Genomic DNA, 23,826 nt, shown 5'->3' with positions numbered 1-23,826 from the left:
GAACCTCAGCTAGCACAAATTGTCAGATTAAACCTACTTAGTTTTTGGCCTGAAGAACCCAAGACATTTGCAATTTTACACATCTGAACCAACATTAAGAGAAAATTCTGAACACATCGAGATAAGGCAGTGGTATTGGGCTTTGCCATTAGGGTTGAATTCTTTTTTTCCTGTCCAAATATTTTATTTGGACTATTACTTTATTATGGTGGTAGAGCAAGCTGCCACTCAACTGAGTTCAGCAGAAAGCATAACCAGGCCTTAAGAGAGCATCACCTCTGGTAAAGTAACCAGAGCCAGAGTCTGAGAGTCACTGAATCAAGAGAGTGATTCGGGATTTAAGGGATCTTTAAGACCATCTATTCCACCCCCACCCACTATGGGTAAGGACACCTTTCATTAGGCCAGGTTGTTCAAAGCACCATCCAACCTGACCTTGAATACTTCCAGGAATGGGGCATCCACAACTTCCATGAGCAACCTGTTCTGGTGCCTCACCACTCTCAGAGTAAAGAATTTCTCCCTAATAGCTAATCTAAATCTGCCCTCTTTCAGTTTATACTGTTGAAATGATCCCTAGCAGTTTCACATCACCCTCAAATAGTTCCCAGGAGTCGTTCAGACCTGAGCCCACATCAGGATTTGGACCCAAAAGCCATTTTGGACTTGGCCACTGTCTCTCAGAGGATACAAATATGTACTGAATACTGCAAGGTCAGTTTATGACAGTTGGCCTTAGGGCTAGAGAATGGGGGGACCAGACCATTTTCCTGTTTATTAATAAGGACGTTGAATAAAGGACTATGGGTCCTATTCAAACTACCCTCTGTTCAGACACACCCACTGCTATTAATATCAGCTCCCTGGCATTAAAAAGAGCAGAACAAAGTCTTGTGGTTGGATTTAAAGAAAAGCATAAAACTCGACCACAAGTTACTAACTAAAGCAACATTTACTCAAAATGTTGCTACAAAATTGGCAGATACATAATTTGCAAACCTGTTTGCTGTATGCAGTCTGTTGTTGAAATAGAGTCACATGTATTTTTCTAAACATTTTTAAGCTATCAGGAGCTTGTGCTCTTTTTCAAGACTTGTGGAATTGCCCTCAATGACTCCTGATACTTGCTTTAATTATTTTGATCGTAAGCTCTCTAATGCAAACACTGTCTCTTCCCCATATGTATTTATTTCCTAGAAGGGTTAAAAACACATTACCAGGGCAAGGAGGTCTCCAATTAATTTGGAGTCCCTTCATGCCATAATAATGTTATAGTGAGAATTCAGACTTTGTTTTACAAACTGTCAGGACAATCTGAGGTGCAAGGAATCAGCTGTTAGAAAATATATATCTTGTTTTCCAACTTCTCTTGAGAAACAAAGCTTTCTATCTGGGCACACATGGAGCTGTATTTTCCTTGCCACCACCACTGATAACAGTAACAGTCTTCAGGCAATATCCTTCTTGCTATGCATCTGATTAGGTAGAAATTCCTCTAGGCTTCACCTAATCAAATGCAAGTACTGCATTATTTATGAAAGCAAGCTGAATTTCATTAAACTTATTCTACAAGTAGCAGTTCATGTGAAAAAATCAGTTTATCCTTTCTTTAAAAAATCAGAATAATTTTCTTTAAAAATCTATATTCAAGGATAATTATAATAGAAGTCTTGAAATGGCAAAATTACTTTAAATTAAAGGAAAGCAACCCATAAAAGTATATTTTAAATCAGACTGAGATTTCATTTCTGAAGAGAAGACAAGTGGGATGTTTCCTTGTTGCAGAATGAATAATTCAAATGACTCCTCCAGTGCTGTATCTGTAATTGTCAGAATAAATTTCAGCAGCTTTTCCTTTAACTATTACAGGTATGCACTGCACAAGAACTCCTGTTAGTAATTATTCCATTTCTTTCAGGCTAGCAAAATTCCCTCTAATACCACTGAACAAAAACTTAGACCTGCACAGTCAAGAGATTTCCAGTTTCACAAGAAGATGCCAGGTATAAAACACATACAGTCATCAAAATGCTGACAGTTTATTGTGCTTTTTAATTTAATGCCACTATTACCTGAAATATTGTTAAAAAATTTTTGAGGTGCTTTGTTTGGCACCATCTCCAACTACAAGACAATTCCAGAAAGAAGAGAAAGGGAGGAAATTTGTTGTCATGACTGCAACCTAAAATCCACCAGGAATTTTAATTCTTTTAATTCAGATTGAGAGACACCACTTAAACAACCAGCAAGCTCTGCCCGCAGTCCTGCCTTTAAACGGCCCTTGGTCTGGTGCCAGAGCTATTCAGGGGGAGAAAGGCATTAGAGTGACAACTCCCCACTTGCTCTTAAGAGCGTTTAGTGGTTTCTGCACAGCCATCGCTGTGTGGGCAGGGAGCAGCAGGGGATGGGGCCAGACTAACATGCAGTTAGCCCGGGAAACTACCACAGACAGCATGGGAGAGGCTGTAATATCATACAGGGGTCCGGGCAGCCTCCAGCAGCCACTCCATGATAAGAGAGGTTACTGAAAGCAGCCCAGCTTCTCAGAGCTGGGACAGCCCCGAGATGTCATGCATGAGGGTGGCTCTCCATGATGACCAGCCCTTCACCACTCTCCGAGTGTTGATGATAAGCTTTCCAAAAGCACATTCCCAGTGACTTAAAATATGAGTTCTTAAAGCCATTATAAAAGCTGCAAGCAAAACGAGCCATCATTAACCTCACAGCTATGCCATGGCAGCAGCAGCAGAAAGAAAAAATCTGCCCACGTCCTCTTGCATAATATTCAAGGGGGGTTTAAGCATATTAATTTCTTCCAGAAATTAAAATCAGCCACTGATTCAGCTGGGGACACCTAGTGTGCCTGTTTTTATGTTAATGTATCTTTTGATTAATGCATTTAAACTTAGCACTCACAGAGACCGCTCCACCTTTGAAGCAGCTGTGATAGATTACCCCTGTGCACTGCCCTGACAAAACAGGTTGTGTAACCTCTCTGTGGCAAGAGGGAAAGACAGTCTGAAGAGTCCCGGGATAGCCCTCCTCTCACAGACCTCCAGGTATCCAGGATACCTCCCTGATACCCATTTTTTGCTTTCCTGGTGCCTGAGCAACTCTACTGCAATGTTCAGAATGCACAAGACTCATTTCAGCCAAATTAATCACATGGAGTCAGGCCTTAATTACCCAAGCCCAATTACTTGCTGGCAGCATGGCAACTTGTTTTTAAGGCACATTTTGCCCCATTCCAACACATACTGTAATTATTGGCATGATTTTGCCAACAAAAGTAAGCGTGTTACATGAATAATGTTTCTTTCTGTGCCAAGTTTTAATACTGCCCATTTTATATTTACTCCAGTATACTATTTCAAGCCAATTTTCCAATTTTAATATTACATCACACTCATTTTCATGTATTCATGTAAGTTCTCAATAAAGCTTTATGTCAGGTTGAATTAAAATGTGATCTGATGTAGGTCCGAGACCAGTCATCCTTCAGGGATGCAATCCTGCACTGGCAACAACTTGGGTCATGGTTCCATGATAGCATGGCATCTTGTTCCAAAAGCTGCTCTACATGATATGGAGATGTGTAGGCCATGGAAACTGATCCTATGTCTTTCTCAATTTGCAACATTTCAATTCCTTTTAGAGAGGGAGAGATGATTCTGCAATATCAAGCAGCAACTGGTTTTCTCTTGAAGAGTTTTAGTATTTGCATCAGTATTTCCTAAAAGGTAACACCCTTCACAGCTTGGCTGAAGGTTTGTGGCAGGCTGGGGTCTTTTGTATTTAAAAAAAAGGCACCTGGAAATCCTGTTGAAAGTCAGGCAAGTGAGAGATCTAATGCTTTTAGGTTCCTTTGAAAGCCTCAGGCATAATCCTCTTCAGGGAAAGCGTGACAAAGCAGTCAAGACTCCTGGCTGCACACACAGCACAGCCCGGAGCTGGGCATGACATCACCATACACTCAGCTGTGAGGGGATCCAGATCACAGCCTGACACAATGCTAGGAATAAGACAGAGAGTGATCCCATTCCAGTCTGGTGCTGGGGGCTGTCAGAGCATCCCTGAGGAACTCTGTGTGCCCCATTAGGGTCCTCCTGGGCTGGCTCAGGTCCTGCTGGGAGGTCTTGCTCAAGGAGTCAGCATGAGGGCATTCCTGATCAACAGTGTCTACAACTATTTCAGGGACACTCACCCAGGGTATCTTTCCCCTGCTGCTGCTGAAGAGTGGGGAAGTCCCGTGTCGATGCACTGGGTACCCCAACCCATCTCAAATGTCTTCTACCTTCCAGCAGACAGAAGTCACCCACATTATGGCACTGAGCACCTGCAATGTGGACACTGGGTAGTGGTCATCTCTGCCATGCTTCCCCTGTGGCCGAGGACAACTCTGTCTCTCACGGGCTCCATATCCTGTCACCAAAGTACAACAACTAAACCTCCGTGCTCTGTACTGTTGCCCCTCCCGATACTACAAGCCCTCTGTGTCAATGAAAACCTCCAACTAGAGTCAGTGGCCAGCCCAGCAGGATTTTGGCCCAACCTGGGATCTCCAGAGGGCAATTCAGTATAAATAGCAGATGCTGAATTGCAGCCAGGGATCAGTGGAAGGAAGAAAGATCCTGGCTGTATGGCTTCTCCCCCTGCCCAGCAGCCCAGACAGCAGAAACAGCAGCCCACAGGTGCCCTTCCCACCAGGGTGAGCCTCCAGGGCTGAAGGGCAGAGCACACAGAATGGCAGCCACACTGTACCCTGGTATCAAGGGAAACCTCTCCAGGACAGAAATTCAGAAAAAAAACAGAGAAGCTGAATAGATTTCATCTGTAAATTGACAAAAGCCTCATTAATTCTTTGAGCTTGATGTCCATCAAGAAAGAAACCAAACAACCCACACCAATACCCAGAAACATGCCATTTAAGTAACCAACATATAGCACCTTAAACAATATTACAATTTACACATTTTCTTTAAATCTTCAGACTTCAACAGGGGTAGAAGCCTAAGACTTAGAGTTGAAGAGAAAAACAGGATTTTAAGTCAAACAATGTCACAGCTAAATACAAATAAATAAAATCTTTCATGCTAAACCTGCATGTTCCCTGCAGTGTAGAGGCAACATGAGGTTATCAAACTGTGCTGTCTGCTTTCTCTTTTACATAAAGAATTTATGCAGGATCCACATAAGTCCTGAAAACCCCAGAAACCACTCAAGTCCAACAAAGGACTAATAATTCAGAACATGCCTGACTTATAGACAGCATGAACAGTGCAGGCGCCTCCACAGAGCTCACAGAATCTTGAGGGACCCCACAGCAAACAAGAGACCATCAAGTGAGTTCTATCAAACATTACATGAGGGGATAAAATAACAACATACTCTCACCTAAGCAGATGGGGGTGAAATCACGCCTGTCATCTCCCAAGGCTCACAGGTGCCGGGGGAAGCTGCACAGCCCCGTTCTGCCATTGTGATCACGGCTGTCTCCGAGATGGCTGGGGGTTGCCTCAGACTTCAGTGCAAATCAGAGCAGCTCCATTCCAGAACTGACCAAACTCTTCAAAGGGGCCAATCGAAAGTCTGGGGATAAGCAGAGTGCCTCAACTACTCCTGTCAAGCCTTCACAGAAAGTCTCAGGGTTATCCTTGACAGACATGCATTGGGCACCAACTTTTCAGCTAAGCCTTGGTACGGACCAGTGAAATCACTTCTGATGATTTATCACAACAATAATCAGTGCTACCTGGTCATTTTGTGAGCAAAGTTTTCAAAAGACAAGGACAGCAGACTAGGAAAAAAGAAATGGCTGTGGGAATGAGTAACTGACTCTTGATTTGATGTTATCATTAGTGAAAAGTGGAAGGTAAGACTTGAACACATGTAAAATATAGCTATCTTTCTCTCTGCATAGCCAACATAAAAATCAACATAGATGTCTTGTCCTAATAAGAAGGGAAGCATTCTCCATTCCTCAGACTTTTTGTGTCAGTTCCCAATATGTAAGTAGGCAGATACAGCTATAGAGCCATCATTCTCATAGCTGATGGGGACTTTGCTCTAAGAAGATGTCTTTGAAAAGCCAGCAAGTCCCTGAAGGACAGTGTAGAAGGACCTGCACCCACAACAGACATCACGATGTAGGAATGGACCCTACCTGTAACTAGCAGTGACCAGGGCTGCATTATACATACATCTGTCCATCCCAGCAGGCACATCCAGCTTCCATTGCTGTCAATGCAGTTACACTGTACACACACTGTCTCTGCATCAGAGCTCATGGTTGTACTTATACCAGTTTGGTTCTCGAGTAAATAAAAGCCTGTGCCTTGATTGATTGTTATTTGATCACTAAAAAGCAAAAAAACTGAGCAAAAGTGGAGCACACCCCAAAACAGGCAGGAATTAGCGCTTTACAGAGAACAGGTTCAGTAATAAATTACATTGGCTGAAGTAATCTGGCCCTTGTCCCAAGCAATGTGTTGTAAAGGCCATTAAGTCTCTGATTCAGATTATCAGGCAGCCTTTTCATCCATCAATTACCATTAAATTATTCAACAATTCTGTCCAGTTTCAGGACAGCCACCATACACCTACACAAGAGCTCCAATTACCCCTTAAGCCTACCGTCAATTCAGTAGATTCAGAAGAACACCACACAAAGACATTTCGTACCACTTGGACGTGATCTGCCTCAAGCCTGTAGCATCCACTAACACAGGGTATTATGTGAAGTCTCTATGAAGATGTTTCATCAAATGCCTTACCAGAGGGCTTGCTCCAAGGGCCTGACCTGAGTAACATTAAGTGTCAGAAGGGCACTCTTGGTTTCAGAAGCAAATGCAGCCCTGGCAGTCACAGCAAAGCAGCACTGCACGGTTTTTTACTCACTGTAAAAACAGGCTAACAAATGGTGCTGGTATTTTAATTCTTCCCAGAAATAAATCACAGATGGTATCCAAGGCCACCTGCAGTCCATGCTGAGAGGGATTTTCAAGGCACACACACAGGCACACACACATAAAGGACTGTAAGAACGCAATTTTTTTACTGCATGGATAGTGCAATTTAACTGAATTTAAACACCCCAGATACTGTTGATTTAAGATTTATAAAAACCCAGCAGGAAGGTATGTGGGAAAGCTTAGGAAGAAACCTGAGTCTCCCTTATACACCATCAGGGCTTTATTTCTAAAGTGGAGTGAGGAGAAAGAGTAGCCTTGCTTGTTTCTTTTCTACCCATTCCAGTGATGCTATGAAACAATTTTATTCCCTCAGTGAGGGACACAGATAAGCTACTCACACTGTTTTCTCCTCCCTTATCCTCCACCTAACCTGTGTTTGAGTACCAAAGATATTTAACCATGATTTCCTCATAATTATTGATGCTACATACCAGCATTCCCAATTTCCATGCTGTGAGCAATGCTGTAAGATGTATAACTTGCAAGAGCCAGACCACACATGTTGCAGCACCAGGTGTTTTCATACCGGTTCCTTTGCCTCTTGGCCCACTCTCGCCCCTCTCTCAAGGCTGAGCAATGGGACAGCTCCCTGAGCTGCAAAGATACTTGCTGTCCAGAGGCTCCCTTCTCCTTGCAGATATTGCAAGGGAAAACTAAGGTTTCTACATAGCATGCTGGTCCCCTTCCCACTCTGTTTGGTCAGCAGTGTTTGGCAGGGAAGTCTTAAGGGGAGCCTGTGGCTATGAACCTCTTGATAGATGTGTATACACACCCAGGCACACTGCAGAAGTGTGTGCACTCTCAGCTGCACACTCCAATGCATTTATGTCCATGAACTCACAGCACTACATACATGGTGGACACTTCCTGCAGGACTCTGTACTATCAGGTATTACACTTGCCTGTGCCTCCTTTGGGAAAAACCAGCATCCCAGGGAGCAGGTCTGGTTCACCCCAATGTGCCTAATGCTTGCAAGGCCAGGTTGGGTGTCTATCTCTCTCCCACCTACAGCCTTACTGTCTGTGTTTCTTTCTTTCTGGTACTTTTCCTTTTTTTAGTCCCCCAATCTGACTTCATTTCTGTGAATTTCATCAAGAAAAAATCCGCTATGAAGAAATAATTCAGTTGTGATTCCACCATTTTGTATCTGGCAAGATAACTCCTTGTCTCCCACTATTAACCTAAGCATAATACTTTGTGGCCATGTTTTAATTAAGGGAAAATCTGAATGTCCAGAAAAGTAAACATGAATTTTTAGTTGTTGACCTTTTTGCAGACACAGAAATGTAGCTTGAATAGCACAGAACTATTAATAGCATGTTTATTCACCCAATTCCAGCAAGAAACTCAGCAACCTCCTTCAGTCCCACCTGCTGTTGCTCACATTGATCTGCCATCCATGGGAAGCACAGCCCTGGCAACAAACATGGAGAGGGATGGTAAGACACAACTGCTTTGGGAATTAAAATGTTGAATGAGTGCAGTTGTAGGAGGGAAGGTGAATTATTTTCCCCCTCTCTATTGTTAAAAGAAGATTGACTTGATTGATAATGAATGTTTATGAAACTGGTTGTAAGGCTCTGCTGTTTTTCTCCGTCTCCCTGTCACCCCATGTGCCTTCCTAAGGAGAGATAAAACAGTCTCAACAGTAATGTCAAGTACACAAAGCTGGGAAGATGCAGACGAAAGCTTGGTAACTATCAACAACAGCAAAAACGTCTTCATTAGCACATCAGAGTTGTTCTTCATACTTGTGTGAGGTTGCACAACCTCATATTCTCAATCGAATGGTAGAGTGACAAGACAAGTTTCATTTCAGATAAGATCATCATTGTTTGATCTCCTGGAGCAGGGGTTTTCCAAAATTTCTAACAGAAGCCACAAATCTGCAGCAGAAGCAGCAGCAAGCATGTTAGGACCAGCTTTCAGAGTAGCCATGATCAAGTCACATCTCATATGAAGTACTTCTGGCCTTTACTTTCTGCAGGAAAAGAACTACAACAAGTATCTCCTGGGGTCACTACCATATGTCAGGCAAAACAGTGAAGCAGTCTTATCCAGCAGTGTTTTTCTTGTTTTACTGTACGTAAGCTGGAAGGTTCATAAGCCATTCTACAACTGCAGAATGCCAGCTGTTCATCAGATCTGTTTTAAGGGTAACTCATCTTACACCTCTGAAGGGCTCCACTCCAATTCCCCTTTTAGGAACTACAGGTATAGGAGCAGCTTTACCTATGTACACAGATATTTTTTTCTTTTAATTCTTCCCATCTCCAATCCAAATGTCATTCTCCATTTTTGCATTTCATTTCACTTTTCAATTCCCTTACTCCTTGTTATAGTTTGGGCTGGCAAAATGCCAACTGCCTGGTACCCAGTCAAAAAGTCCACTCCCAGAGCAGGAGAGTGAGGGAAAACAGCAGAAACAAGGCTTTAAACACAGTGAGGTTTTTATATTTATACAGAGAAGAGGAGAGCTTAACACAGAATATGAAATAGCACATGGTGACAGGAAACAACAACAGGCTCACCGAGGTCGCCCCAGCTAACAGGTGAAACTCCGAACCAACCAAACCCCCTCCCCAAAGGAAACCTCCCAGCAAGAGGGAAAGAGGAATTAACAGGAATATGCTCACGTCCCCGGCTAAGCAGACGTGCCGACCGGCAGGAGGGCCTGATATCAGCAGTCAGGGAGCGGGAACCGTCCTGGTCAGAAGCAGGGACCAAAGAGAGCCGAGACTCCTCCCACCTTGCTTGTTATACTCCCCGACACTTCCTGATGATGTCAGATGATATGAAATACCTCTATGGCTGCTTAAGTCAGATGATGCCTGTCCCCTCTAATCTGTGTCACAACCTTTGAGGCCTGCTAAAAACTGAGGCCTAAATGGGGACCTATGCTGACTAAAGCCAAAACTACTACACTCCTGGAGAGCATAACTAGACTGCACTAATTACCTAAGCCTGGCTAAGTCAGGATATTGTGTCACTGGCCCCTTGGCTGGGGTGAGAAATGAGTTTTCTGATGGGCCACCTGCAATGGTATCAACAGGTGGTTGTTGGGATTGATTGCCAAGTTTGCCTTGGAAACCAGCCCTGTAGCTTCACTGTCAGAGAAAACACATTCTTCTTCCCCACCACTTATCTGCCCTGAAACTAACAGAGAAACTAACAGATCCTGTGTCAGCACAGGATCCCACCTGCCTTTTAAAGTAGGAAGGGGAGAAAGCAATTAAAGCACAGGAGATCAACTTTCCCAGGATTTAGCAATATAGTTGCTATTATATCCTTAGGTAGCCTGTGATCACTTCAATATCTTTTCCCACAGATACAGCTACAATTTCACAGGAGCAATGAGTTGCTTTGCTAAACAGCCACACGACAACCAGTACTTCTGGCGGAGCTGGAGCACATAGGAGCACATCCTTACGTTGGTGGAATGGTAATTGCACGTGGTTCAGTTCAAGCAGCCGAGTGCCAACTGACAAGATCACTTTTGTTTAGCAAACAATTAAACTCATACACCAGAGATCAAGCAGGACTGCATTGTCATCTGGCACAAGGTTTAGAAGCAAGCTGGAATAGCGGATGAGCCATCACCCATATACTTCAGATGGAGCTCATATGAGGTGATACTGCTCTCCCTTTCCTACCTTCCAGGAGCTCCTGGGTGGCAAGAGCCCATGTCCTTATCGACTCCATTTCCTTATTAATTCCCTATTGATCTGCTCACTGAGCACTAGGCAGATACAATATTTTTATCTTCTGTGCTTTCAGACACTGGAATATTAATCCCCTTGAGTAGCTTGAGTTTTCTGTAAACTGGGGAGTATGGAACCCTCTGGACTCACTTGTAGAGCAGACACTCAGTGAGTGGTACCCGGGGGAAATCATGGAAGCTTGTTGTGCCACTACCTCAGCTGCTGGTCTGCCTACTAACTGATGAAGAAATTTACAGAGTAGTAGTTCAGCTTCCCAGATCAAGCCAGTGGCCAAAAATATCCTGAACCATCAAAATCTGGTCAGGGTGTTACAGCTACTACTTCTTTCCCTCTTATTGTATACATTGGTCTACAATCTGAGCAGCAATTGAAGAGCTAGTGCCTGTGAGGATGGGCAAACAGCTTGGAGATGACATCTGTTGTCTGTGATACCTGTCTAGCATCTCTCACTACATCCATCATCATGCTACCTGTCCCACACCCAGCACCTTCTCCAGCGCTTCAATACAGCCATCACAAGTAGGACCCAGCAGAGGCTGCAAGGCCCACACACAACCCCAGGCATTTCAGCTGCGTCTGCCTCAGGGGAAAACACAGAATGTAATTCTCAACAGAACTTGCTACACTTTTTACTTACACTGTTCTATTGCTTATGACACAGGCCCCAAATAATTTCCCTATGACAGAGGTAGGAAGGAGTGCTAAGAATGAGGAAAGTGTAAGTACAGAGATACAAGGTGATAGGAACAAGTAGTGCAGCTTCCAGATGATGGATCCAGCAGGAGACTCCCAGCTCATGGTCTGCACCATTGGGTCAGAAAGCAAATGTGCCAGGTAGAGGCAGAGTTTTGCTTTTCAAAAGTGCCAACTAATCCTGAAATTACCAAAGCAAGTGCAGCACTAGCACTGGTGTCACTGAGACACTGAGCACCTAGAGAAGAGCAGGGTTGTTCTGTGTGGCTCCAAGCCCCAGCCAGGCTTCACATGCTCCCTAAACAATACCATCAGCACAAACCCTGCTATGTAATACAGTTGAGAAAATGTTTGCAATCAGTTCTCAAAACAAACTCATAATTGAAATACTGCAGAGCAGAAAACAGCATTATAACTATAATAAATGGGTGCTGCTGAGTTAGAGAAGAGCAAAATCTTTTGTCAGCAAATCCCATTTACACAAGCAGAGGCAATGTTGGCAGGAGCAGTTACATTACTCCGTGTACTAGCATGTTCACCACAGGGACTGGACAATTTTTATTAGTCCCTCTTTTTAACTTGCAGTGGACTTTTCTGTTATCTTGGAGAAAGCTCAGAGGCTAGCTAGAGTAGGACTGGAGGACTGCAAAACCTTGTATAACACTGAAAACACAAGCAGCTCTCAAGCAGCAGGTTAAGGGATGTTAAGGGATCACTTTATGGAAAATGGACTTTTAGTAATGGGATATTCAGTGTGGCATTGAAAGGTGTAAACAACTTCAATGACTGGAAGCTGGTGTTACACAAATCAGTCTAAAAATAAAGGAGGACATTTTCAACAGCCAAGGTAATTAACCTTCAGTACAGTTTATTGATGGTTGTGCTGGATTTTCCATTCCTGGAAACATTAGAAAAATAGGGTTTTTTTCTAAATGACTTCCTAAATGCCCTGCATGGTAAAACAGAACAGAATGCTGCTCAAACAAACTAAAAATCACCTTCACCCAGGTTCAGGCCCTCCTCAGTGACAATGAACTCCTATCCTCCCATCTTAACCTGGGTGGGTTAGGAGACCTTAGAGAGCCTTTATTACAATCCTGTCATCTGGCCAAAAGATAAAATATATATGCAATTTCTGGAGTTTTCTGTCATACCACATGTTGGGAAAGAACATTTCTTGCACCTCATGACATGCCCTACTGAACCTGAGGTTTGCCCTTGCTATCAATTAGAGCCACTCCTCACCTTGTCTGCCCTTCTAAATATGCTTTTATTCCTGTAAACATTATCTGCACTCTATTTTGCTTGCCGCCACCACCACATGTTGTTTTCCCTGTACTCATTCCCCAGAGGGGCTTGTCCCTTCTCCCAAGCCCCAAGAAGCAAAGGGGAACTGTGGTGACCTGTTTGGTGCAGTGAGCACTGCCTGGGCAGCAAGGAGCAGCTGAGGCCCCAGCTGAGCTGCACAAACAGCACTGGCAGGAGTGACAAGCAGGGGGAAGCTGCTCACAGGGAGTGACCCATCTGTGTGTGACGGAAGAGGTCCTTCAGAGATACCACAGGAGGTGTCCCATATTACTAGTCCAGACCTGGTCCCTGATTTACCATTCACCTGTAGGCCAGGCAATTCATCCTCCTGCTTCAGCTTCTCCCTGTACAGAACCACAGCAATGATATTTGTCCAGTGACTGTGCAGGAGCATTTTCAGGATCAATTAGTTTAGTGTTCATGCAAAGCTCTGTGGACAGGAGCCTCAATAGAAGTAGTAAGCACTATTATTGTTACTGCACTTCAGATGGCTACTGCACTGACATTTTCCAGGCATGCACCATTAACAATTTACTGAGATAAATGGCCCAGGAACCTGAAAATGCATTTAGGACAACTACCTCCTGCTTACCAGCATACCTTCAGCTGCGTAAATGACACCTCACTGCTCAATGTGTAGCTATGGTAACATTTCTGTCTCATATATTGAAGTGCACATACACACACACATATACACACACATGGAGCTGGAGGGAAGCCAGGCTACCTCATTTAATAACACACAAACACCAAGCCAGAGAACTTTCCCAGGCTCTGAAAGCCAAGCTGCTCCCCAGAGCTGGGGATGAGGAGCAGGCAACTTGCCCCGTGCCTGTCAAGAAAGGGATGGGTTAACAGCAGGCTGCACTGCACAGTCAGAGCCCCACCAGGCCCTCAAGGGACTTACTTGAGAGCAGTTTTGTAGTGGTAAATCGCCTCAATGTTACGGCCCTGGTCTTTCAGAAAATTGGCGTAGTTGTAGTGCACCTTGGCGTTGTGGGGCAAGGTCTTCACTCCTGAGCTGCGGAGAGGAGCAGAAGCAGCACAGTGTTAGCAGCCAGGTTACCCCACCTCCCCCTAGGTCCACCTTATTCTCATGGCCCCTTTTTCTGAAAGCCCGCTCATAATTTAAGCACCTTGTCACCTCCTGTGCACTTCAGTTAACACAACCCATGTTGTAACCCCAAGCTTGTCCCACGCACTGGTACACCAAGTGCCCCGGGCAGACATAACTACGTGGCAGCAATTCAACTCCTCCTGGCTGCTGTCACCACAGGCACTTCTAGCACCAACACTGCAACACTCCCTGTGGCCAGATGCTGCTGTATTTTAAAATCTGAATTATTAAATTGAAAGACAAAAAAAAAGGCTAATGCTTAGAGGGAAAGCATGTAGTACTTTCTCATAACAGGGTCCCTGCTAAAATTTGAGTGTCATGAAGCACCTTATGAAAATCTTGATTTAAACCTGCCAGCTGCAGCTACCAAAAAGAAGGTATCTTTTCCATACCCATCAGCCACTAGAGGGGATGCATGGCATACTCCAGTACTGAGCCAGCATGTATGCACTGCTTAGCACTGGGCAGAGTATGGCTGGGAGATGAGGGCTAATGGGACCCTCACTCTTATGTGGCAAGTCATAACACTCTGGTATTATAATGCACAACTGAGGATATCTGGCTGCACACTCCCCTTCATCTCCCCTGCTATGTGTAGACTGAACTCAACATTTGGAATTAATAATTAGAGCACAAAGACAAAAGGAGAAGAGCAAGCTTATGCTTATTTACTTAATTGAGTGCACAGAAAGCAAGGTATATCTTGCAAAGCTAGAGGAAATGCTGTTTCAAGGTTAAAGAGAGAAAGAAATCACAGGAGCACGTAGACCATGGAAACATTTCCCCTGCTCGAATCCAGAAAAGTCAGTACTCTGTTTAATGGGGGAATCCTTTCCAGCACATAAGTAGGGGCTCTCTGAGGTAACAGGAAATAAGGACAGATAAATCTGCTCATGTAAAAGCAGACAAAGTGCTGTTTCTTGCTCACAAGTAGATTCCTGCCAGCTGCTTTCTTTTCTACCTTCAGCATCTCTAAGCCTGCTAGTTCAGGTAGGCAAAGTGAGGACTAGGAAATTCCCAAGTCTTGTTGCTTTGTCTTGTCTGTCTCTCCTGTTTAACTTCAATGAGTATGGAAGTTAATCATAATAAGGCAGGGTTACACACAGCCCCTACACTGGGGTGCACAACCTCTCCCTTGGGTAGAATGCACCCAGAGCTGCAGAAACCCTTTGTCAGGGATTTCACTGTAAAATGGTACTGAGGAATTGCTGTGGCAAATCCTTTTGGTTATCAGCAGCCAGTGGTATCAAGCATCACTAAGGCTTGCTTGTGAGAGCTTCCAAAGCTTCACCCACAGCTGCCTTACAGAGTTCCACCCAACACAGCCACGGTTTGCCTAGTGAAATTAAAAATACACCTTGCATTTGGCCTCCTAATCATCAGGTATTTCCAAATTACTTACTGGGAGCACTACAGGAATAAGACATTTTGTGACTAATCGCTGAATTAAATCAGTTAATTGATGCTATTCTTAAGAGAATGATTTTCTATATTAGTTTTCACAAAGATATACTGCACCAGCAGCAAGTAATGTGTGACTGCAATGGCTGTGTTAATTTCCATTGGCCTTGGGAGCTATTAACTACACACTTACAACCTCTGGGCATTACTGGAATATTAATTCTTATACAAAGAGGGTTTCATTACATCAGCGCCAGCATTACAGGCAGAGACACGGCACTCAAAACTGCTGCTCTTCTCAGAGCTACATGAAATGAGCTGCTGGCTCTGCTACTGCCCCTGCTGAAATAGAGCAGACTGAGTTAACAGTGAGGAGTATATTGCATATGCACAAGCACTTCAGTTCTAATGAGATACAGTTCTAACAGTAAGATGCATATGTTTAAATATTTTAATTCTGAACTGGTTCCCTTTAAGTAGAATTTATTATTAATTCTGCTGGTCCCCTTTATTAAAACATCACTAATAAAGCTTCTTTCATCTGCGTGCTTCTGCTGGTGGTGGGGGTGACGCAGGAAAGGTAGAAGTGGGTTTGGGTTCTTAAGATGCTCTCTTCTGCATCATACTGCTTACACTGCCTGACCTATTTATTCTCTTTGCACAGGCGGGGAGGGGGGTGCTTCATTTTGCAGATGCACACAGCAATGACTGAGGCTGCTTGGAGTCTCTGCACTGTGGGAGGTAGTAGCAAATACAGCACTGGACACAGAGGGGAATTTTCAGGAGAGTTTAGGCAAACACTCCTGCTAACTGATTCTTACCAGTTAAGAACACTGTTTGCCCGTTGACAAAGGAAACAATAATGTCCATAGTGAAAGCCAAGAAGGAAAGGGTGGAGTATAAATAACAAAGCAGAACACAATGTTTTTTCCATTTCTGTTTCCCACAAGACCCCAGTCTCTCACAATTTCAATATAATTTTCCAATGTGCTTTTCTAAACTCTATTTCCTTGTTCCTCAGCCCAGCACACATGTGCCCCTTTGGAAACCTATGGCACCAATCTGGCTCCAGCCAGAAACAAGCCCACTGAGATCAGACGTCACTTCTCCAGAAGATTTCCTTCACTTTTGACTTCTATGACAGAAGTGACAGTAAATGGAAAATAAACAATAGGCAAACCTTTTTACGTAACACTTCCTCTCTGTGGAAAGGCAAAAACCTATTGACCATAAATCAGAGAAATAAAATACCACTGATATGTTCCAACCTCAAATACCAGCATTATTCAAATCCCATTTCAGTTGGGAAAAGTCTCTTGTGACCCCTCTGTTTTCCTAAGTGCATGTTCTGCTATACAAAGTGACTGGGTGCTGGCAGAGGCTTCATTGACTTTCTGTGATTTCCATATGAAACGTGCTCATTTTACGAGGAAATGAGGCCACTCCTGCCTCAGCGGGAGCCCTGGGAAACCGATGGGATCTTCTCTGTTTTGGGAATCATTATCGTCAATAAAGGTTCTCTACAGCACATTATTCTCAGGATGACATAAACCCTCTCTCCTTCCTTGGCCTCCTACCCTTGTATTGATTTCACAGATATCAACATTGGGCCACATTAAACTGTTCCATAGAAGATGTTCAAAATGCAGTGGGATTTGCTCTCCTCAGCTGAGTGAGCTTTCAGAGTTAACAAAATAACACAGCAGTCAATGCTGCATTTGGGGCAGTTTGTGTAAATTACAAGTCAGCAGACCTGGCTTGGGAAGGAGAACTGGTGACTATAAAAGTGTCACTTTTATACAGTTCCTTTGCTGGTTACAACCAACGAGCCTGGTGTGTTTCCAGGCTCTGTCACAAAGGTGGGTAGCATGTGCAGATGCTTTCCAGGAGCAACAGGAAACATGGTAGCTTGACAAACCTTGCAAAGGTCAGTACAGCGGATGCAGAGATTAGCCCACAGCCTTCACCTCCCTTTCCCTGGCTTCAGACATTAACACTGACCACAGCTGGAATCCATGGAGACTGACATTCTGGCCTGTGCATTCACTTAATAGCATAGTTCCTTAAATAATTAACAAATAAATCCTCCCTGCCCACTTGCCAATAGAGTAAGACAAACTGCTTGAGATTTCTGGAGATGTCTTAGAATAATATGCCTCAAATATTTAGATCTCTACATATTTAGCCGCTTCTTCTATTTGTGGTTTACTTGCTTCTCATTTAGCCCTTGCACATATGCCTGTGCAACTATGTGGAGATGCATCCTTTCCCCAGGCAGCAGCATCCTTCCCCACACTGCTGCTTTCAGACAGGACCTGGCAGGACTTCTGTATCCAGAAAACTCAATCCCTGAGCTGGACACAGAGTGGCAACAGTGACCCAGAGATGGCAACAGTGCTGCCACACAACGTCAAATAAGGGCAAGTCTGGAGAAAGGGACAGAATGGGATACAAACACAAAAGTAGTAACACACTGAATACAAAAGCATCTCCTGGACCAGCACAGAAAAAGCATATTTAACAGAACAGGCCTCAGCCAAGGAAATCAAGACAGATCAACCCTGAAGAAACACATCCAAGCAAATGAAGGAAAGAAAAGTACAGTTGAAGGGGAAAAAAAAACAAGCAGAGGAGAAAGGAGCAGTAATTAATTAAAGTAGCAACAGAAAGAGGAAAGAACTAGGAATGTGAGTAAAGAGTGTCTCAGCACATACTTCTCAAAAAAAAAAAATTACACACACAAACTACCAAGTCTGTTGATTTATGTCTCCTTTCCCACATCTATAGATTTGCTCTGTTTCCTTATTATTTTCCGTCATACTTCTTTACCGTTCTTTATCTCCTCTTCCTGTCCTGTCCATTTAAATTTATTGTTGTTTCATATGCCTGCATCCATTTCTCCCTCCTCTCCTCATAAGCTACATACAGCCTCTTCCTTCTGCCCCAAAGAGGAGATCTCTCACTCCTGGGATGACATTATCTTCTTGCTATACTATTCTTTCGCATTTCCTTCCCATCAACAAGAAGGGTCCTACCACATTACAGACTTACTATAGATATGTAACATCTACCAAAGAGGATCTTAAAAGGACAACAAAAAGACCAACACGAGTAAATAGCACACTAAAGAAAGCAATGACAAATTAAATACATCCTTTAAAAAGTGAATACACAGCTACAGAATGAAAAAGTCAGTTAAACAAAAACCATAATTAGGCAAACCAAAAGAGATTTAAAGAAAAACTGGCTAAAGCCATCAAAACTAATAATGGAATACAGAAGATAGAGGAAACCTGCCAAAGATCCCCAAAGGTAAATAGATGATGGAGGTCTAAAAGTGCTTGAAGAAGAAAAGACCAGAGCAGAAAAGCTAAATGGGTTCTCTGCACCAGTGTTCACTACAGGGAAACCAAAGAAGGTTGCCACACAGGAGCCTTTCCTCCCAGGAGCAGGACTGAAGCACTGTCTCTAACTGAAATGGCAGTAAAAGAGGCTTTTAAACAAACCAATACCAAGAACAGCTATAAATCCCTTGGGCCTGGCAGCATGCATCCAAAGGAAATCAAACTAGGAGCTACTAGCTGTGGTAGGTAGCCTATAATTTAAATGAGGTTGGCACTAGAGAAATGGGAGGTGATGAACATGACATAATTTGGCTCCAGGGAAGGGTTCTCGTGGAGGAAACAGACCAGCAAGTCTAATTTTCACTTCAGGTTGTTTGGAGGAAACCATAATTAAGCCTAGTTCTAGCAAATTTCTGGGTAACTACAGTCCAACAGACAATAATTAGCCCCGTATATTGGAGAAAGTTAGCTGGGCAAATTAGTTGTTCTTTGATAGGGTCAATAGGTACATGGTACTGAAACTATGGAAAGTTTTTATGAATATCTAAATAGATCCCAGTCAATCGAAAACACATCAATGCTGTGCACTCATATGCTCAAAAATGTTTTTTTTTGATAAAATCTCTCACTGAAGACTTCCAATTTCTTCAAGGCATCATGGAGTAAGAGGGAAGGTCCTCTCACAAATCAATACCTAACTGAAGACAGCAAGGAAAGAGCATGAGTATGAAAATAGTTTTTACAACTGGAGAAGACTGCAAGCAGGGTTCCCCAGAGACACGGGATGGCATCTCAGCTGCTTCTCATGTTCATGAAGGATCCTGAAAAGGGAGCAAATAGGGAGGCAACACATTTGCTGATGATACTGATATGAATCACACTGCAGCTAACTACACTTTGTCACAGAAGGATCTCATGGTATGGAAAGCTGGGCAAGAAGATGGCACATGAATGCAATTCCGGTAGAGGCACAAGTATCAGAGAGTCTGTACACACATACTGTATGTATGTATGTATGTAAGGCCAGACTTCATGAATGAAGCTTTGGGAAGGGTTCTCCCCACGTGGGTGTGCCCTTCCAGCCTGCACAGTGGATTTTTAGGTGAGGCACAGCATGCACAGAACTGGCCCCACTGTTTAAGTCCTAAAGTCCACTTGCCATGGCCGAGCGAGCTTGGACAGTGACAGTGAAGTCCTCAGGACTGTCACAGCACCCGGTACTAACCAGGGCTGACCCTGCTCAGCATCCAAGATCTGACAGGATCGGATGGCAGGGAGCCATTGAACTGCCAGGGGACAGTCCCCACTGAGACTCAAATTCAGGACCTGGGGATTCAGAATCCGGAGTGCTCTCCTTTACGTCACGGGACCGCCCCGACACATACTCTAAATCTGCATAAATCTGCACACAGACTGATATCTATAAATCAGATATTTCCAAACACAATGTGTCTAAGGGTTTGTGTGGACAACACTGTGAAATTATCACTCACTGTTCAGGAGAGGTCACAAAAGGCAAGCAAAAGATCAGGAATTAGAAGAAGAGAGCAAAACCCAGAAAGAAGTCCCACGTTACTGTGCTTCACATATCTCTTGAAAGGTGATTCTGGTCTCCTCCTCAAAAGGATGGATTAGAGTTTGAAAGTATCCAGGGAAGAATGACAAGGGGGATCAGAAATGCAAAACAGCTTCCATATGAGGAGAGTTCAAAACCAGCAGATTCTACTGTGAAAAGGAGACAGCCCACAGTGAGGGCATGGAAGTGCCTTTATCCTAAGTGACAAGCTGATAGTTACCCACTACTCATTCAGCACACCAGAACTAGGGGACATCAAGGCAGATAATCAGCAGAAGGCTCACAGCACACAGGAGGGAAATCTTAGTGCACACACTGTGTAATTTAATGACAGAGCCCAACGCACAGGATGCTGTAGAAGCCAAAACTATAAATAGATTTGAAAAAGCAGTAAGAGACATTATGGAAGAAAAGTCCATCAGTGGCTGTTAAAAGCAAAAATAGCAAGTAACTCCTGACTCAGGAAGTCTTTAAACTGCAGATTACTGCAAGCTGGGAAAGAACTGGAGAGAAGCATCATTGTTGCTGGCCCTGGCCTTACATTGCTTTTCTCAGAAGCTGCTGCCGATTGCTCTCAGGGGCAGGCCACAATACGAGGTGACACAGCAGGAACACATTTACAGTTTTGCCATCTTCTCAAAAGACCAGGGCAGACCTCTCTCCTGCAAGTGCTTCCCAAAAGACTTGGAGAGTGAGCCTGCTCAACCCAAGCCACTGAGCCCTGCATACTGCCCTGGGCTACACCAAATCCCTTCCTTGAGGTGAGGTGTATTAGCTCCATCTCAGTGCTGCACAGAAGCAATGGCATGGCTTTGGAATTTGAGCTGGATGGTCACACTGTTTGAATGAAAGTAGGAAGGATAGAAGTTCATTTGCATTCAACTAAGCAAACATAATCTTATCCTTCCCTTCTGCAAGAGACCCCCTGGCACCCCATCTCATTCCGAGAGTGCTCCTTAGGAGGAGGAAATGTCTTCCTGTCATCTGCTCCAGTTTGACTTCATCGTTCTTAAATATGGGTGACCACAACTGTATGCAACACAATACCATATGATGCCTCGAAGTCAGCACATGAAACTGTCATATTCCCATTTCCCATTCAGTAAGGGAGTTGTCCAACTTGGAAATCATCCTACTTTCCTCTGAGAGGCCATCATTAGCCAGAAGGTTTGGGCTGGAGGTGCATCCCATGTGGATTGCTATGGTCACCATGACCACTGTTTGAAAAGCAAACAGTGTTTCAGGGAGACAGGCAATGAATCGTAGCAGAGGGAAGGAACCTCTATTCCAGATTTTTTTTTAAATGTCCCACTTACAGAGCTGCAACAACTTCAGTAGTGTTTCCTGAAGACCAAAGGTTACATATAAAAAAAAAAAATCTTATTTTCAGTTCTGCATACATTAAACTTTGCCCTGGCCAAAGTTAGAAAATAAAGCTAAGCAAGCCATGTGCAGATCACCTGCGTTTCTGCAATTACTCCACAATTAGACAACTGCTGAAAGCAGCTGGAGGCAAACGCAATACATTTTCTAGCAAAACACAAAATGAAACAGTCTGTTTCAGTGCAAGAAAATACATAAATGAGGTTGTAAAGAGAGCTGTTTGGCAAAGAGTAATCAAATACAATGAAATATGGTACATTAAGTTCAGCACTTCATGGCATTTCATTTTTGACATTAGAACATTGCTAAAGAAAATTCAATATATTCAGTAGCATTACTATGGTGTTCTGGAGGGTTGGAAGAAACTTTTGCTATGTCTTTAAAAAGGGAAGTGTTACAGTATTGTTAAATCTATATAATCTAAATTATTTAAAAACAGCATGTCTTAAAAATGTGGTTGTCAGAACCGAAGTTTGTGCATATGCATATGAAGTCCTGACACCACTTTTTGTACAGTTATCAAAAAACAGAAAGTAGGTATTATCTTATGATAATGAAAATATTAATTACATTGATGCATTAATAGAAGGACTTGTGCTAAAGAAAACTATTCCATGTCACAAACCTATTTAAACAGTATAAAAATGCAAGTATTCTCCCATGATCACTCATACCTGAAAAGGGATTCTCGTGACAGCCAGATTTCGTTCTGTTTCACCGTCTTCCAAGAGAAGAGCAGCAGCAGTAAAGCAAAGAGGGTCAGAACAGTAATTCTCCATTTATTTAACCATGTAGACAGCTTTTTTAGACCGTGGACAAAAAGGATGCAGTACCCCATACTGGCAAAAAAAAGAAAAAAAAAAGAAAGGAAAGGGAAAATGTACCAAAAGTTATATTTCAGGAGTCTGGTTTATATGCAACTTCATTCAGTATCGCGTTTATTACGCCACTTCATGGGGGCTTGGATTAATGATATTTTCTGGGCTAACAAATTTCAATTCAGCAGCAGTTCTCCTCAAGTCACTACCCAATTTCCAAATTAATCTAAATCATAGACCTGGATGCCAGAAGTATATAATACCACCTAGCATAATGGTAGCTTACACCAGCCCGCAGAAGGCAGCTGCTTTTCTGAACAGCAAGCTAAGAAAGCATCACGTAATAACAGTAATACCCAGCACTACTGGAGCAGCATGGAAATGAAAAGCATTTTAACAGAGGGAAGTCTCTAAACAATACCAGTGGTGGCAGCTTTTAATTCCAGTTTACAGATTGCAGCGCTGAGGCAGGGGAGCAAGTATCGTAGTCAACGCCGCAGCGGGAGCGCGTGACAGAGACCACGTCAAAAGGCAGGAGTCCGAGTTTGGGTCTTGCACATCTACATTAGGGCCAGCCCATCCCTCCTAGTGCCCAGCCCAGAACAGCTGAGATGCTCTAGCAGAGCTTTCTTGCTGCCCTTCCATGAACCAACACTGGGTCTTTTCCAGCACCCAGCCCCTGGGTACTTCCATGGCTCTCTGTGAATAACTACTGTAGCGTTTTTTCAAACCACATTTGGACTGAAGTCTTATTCCTCTGTAACTTTAAATGAATTCAGTAATTATTTACTTTAGTTCAAGGGTTATGTTAATGCTTCCAATGATGCCCCTCTGAGTTGGAAATCCAGTACTTTTGGTTGCCATACTTAGTAATCCGCTAATTCTACTTGGCATTTTTAAAAAGGAATTTCAATTTCTATTGCTCAACGAATTTCATTAGCTTATCTGCAACTCTTTAGGTTACTTAGCACCTATTTTAGTGTTAGACTTAAAACCTATCTTAGTCCCCACAGCTCCCCCTGATGAAAAAAGGGAGCAGAAGACTCTGAAATAACACTTGAGGATGATTAATATACAGGGTTAAAAGAACATCCCTCCACAAACAACTTGAGTTGCAGCTGAATCCTACAGTTGAATGAAGGCAGACAGAAGCCAGATAGATAATTACACCCACCCACACTCCAGCTAGAGATCCACAGGCTTTCCTGGTCTGTACCTAGACTTCTGAGTAATTTCCCTGTGAGACTGCTACAAGGTAAGAAAAAACTGAGAACGCAATTCCCCCATCAGAGGTGACCTTGCAAGCAAGTACATGACATGGTGAAAGTCGATGTGGAAATCAGAAAAATGTTCCATATTTGAGGAGCTGTGTGCAGGCTTCTTAGCATAGTTCCTCCGCTCTCTAGGAGAACTGGGCACGTTCTATTGCTTAGTCTTCATAAGGGCGGAGAGAGACAAGAATTCTTCATTTTACTGAGGAAAAAAGTGCCTC

At 43.4% G+C, this 23,826-nt stretch overlaps 1 protein-coding gene across 1 annotated transcript in view; it reads right to left on the bottom strand.

Moving 5' to 3' along the window:
* The window catches only part of TMTC1 (transmembrane O-mannosyltransferase targeting cadherins 1), a 146,881-nt gene that overhangs the window by 27,267 nt on the left and 95,788 nt on the right, over positions 1-23,826 (bottom strand). Inside the window, exons 10-11 of the mRNA XM_071551208.1 lie at positions 22,191-22,355; positions 13,603-13,716 (exon numbers count right to left, since the gene is read on the bottom strand). Coding sequence (XP_071407309.1) covers positions 13,603-13,716; positions 22,191-22,355 — 279 coding nt within the window. The remainder of the gene's footprint in view (positions 1-13,602; positions 13,717-22,190; positions 22,356-23,826) is intronic.

This window comes from Pithys albifrons, chromosome 3, assembly GCF_047495875.1.
Source record: "Pithys albifrons albifrons isolate INPA30051 chromosome 3, PitAlb_v1, whole genome shotgun sequence".
In the NCBI taxonomy this organism is placed as follows: Eukaryota; Metazoa; Chordata; class Aves; order Passeriformes; family Thamnophilidae; genus Pithys; species Pithys albifrons.
This window is presented reverse-complemented; position numbering and strand designations above follow the sequence as displayed.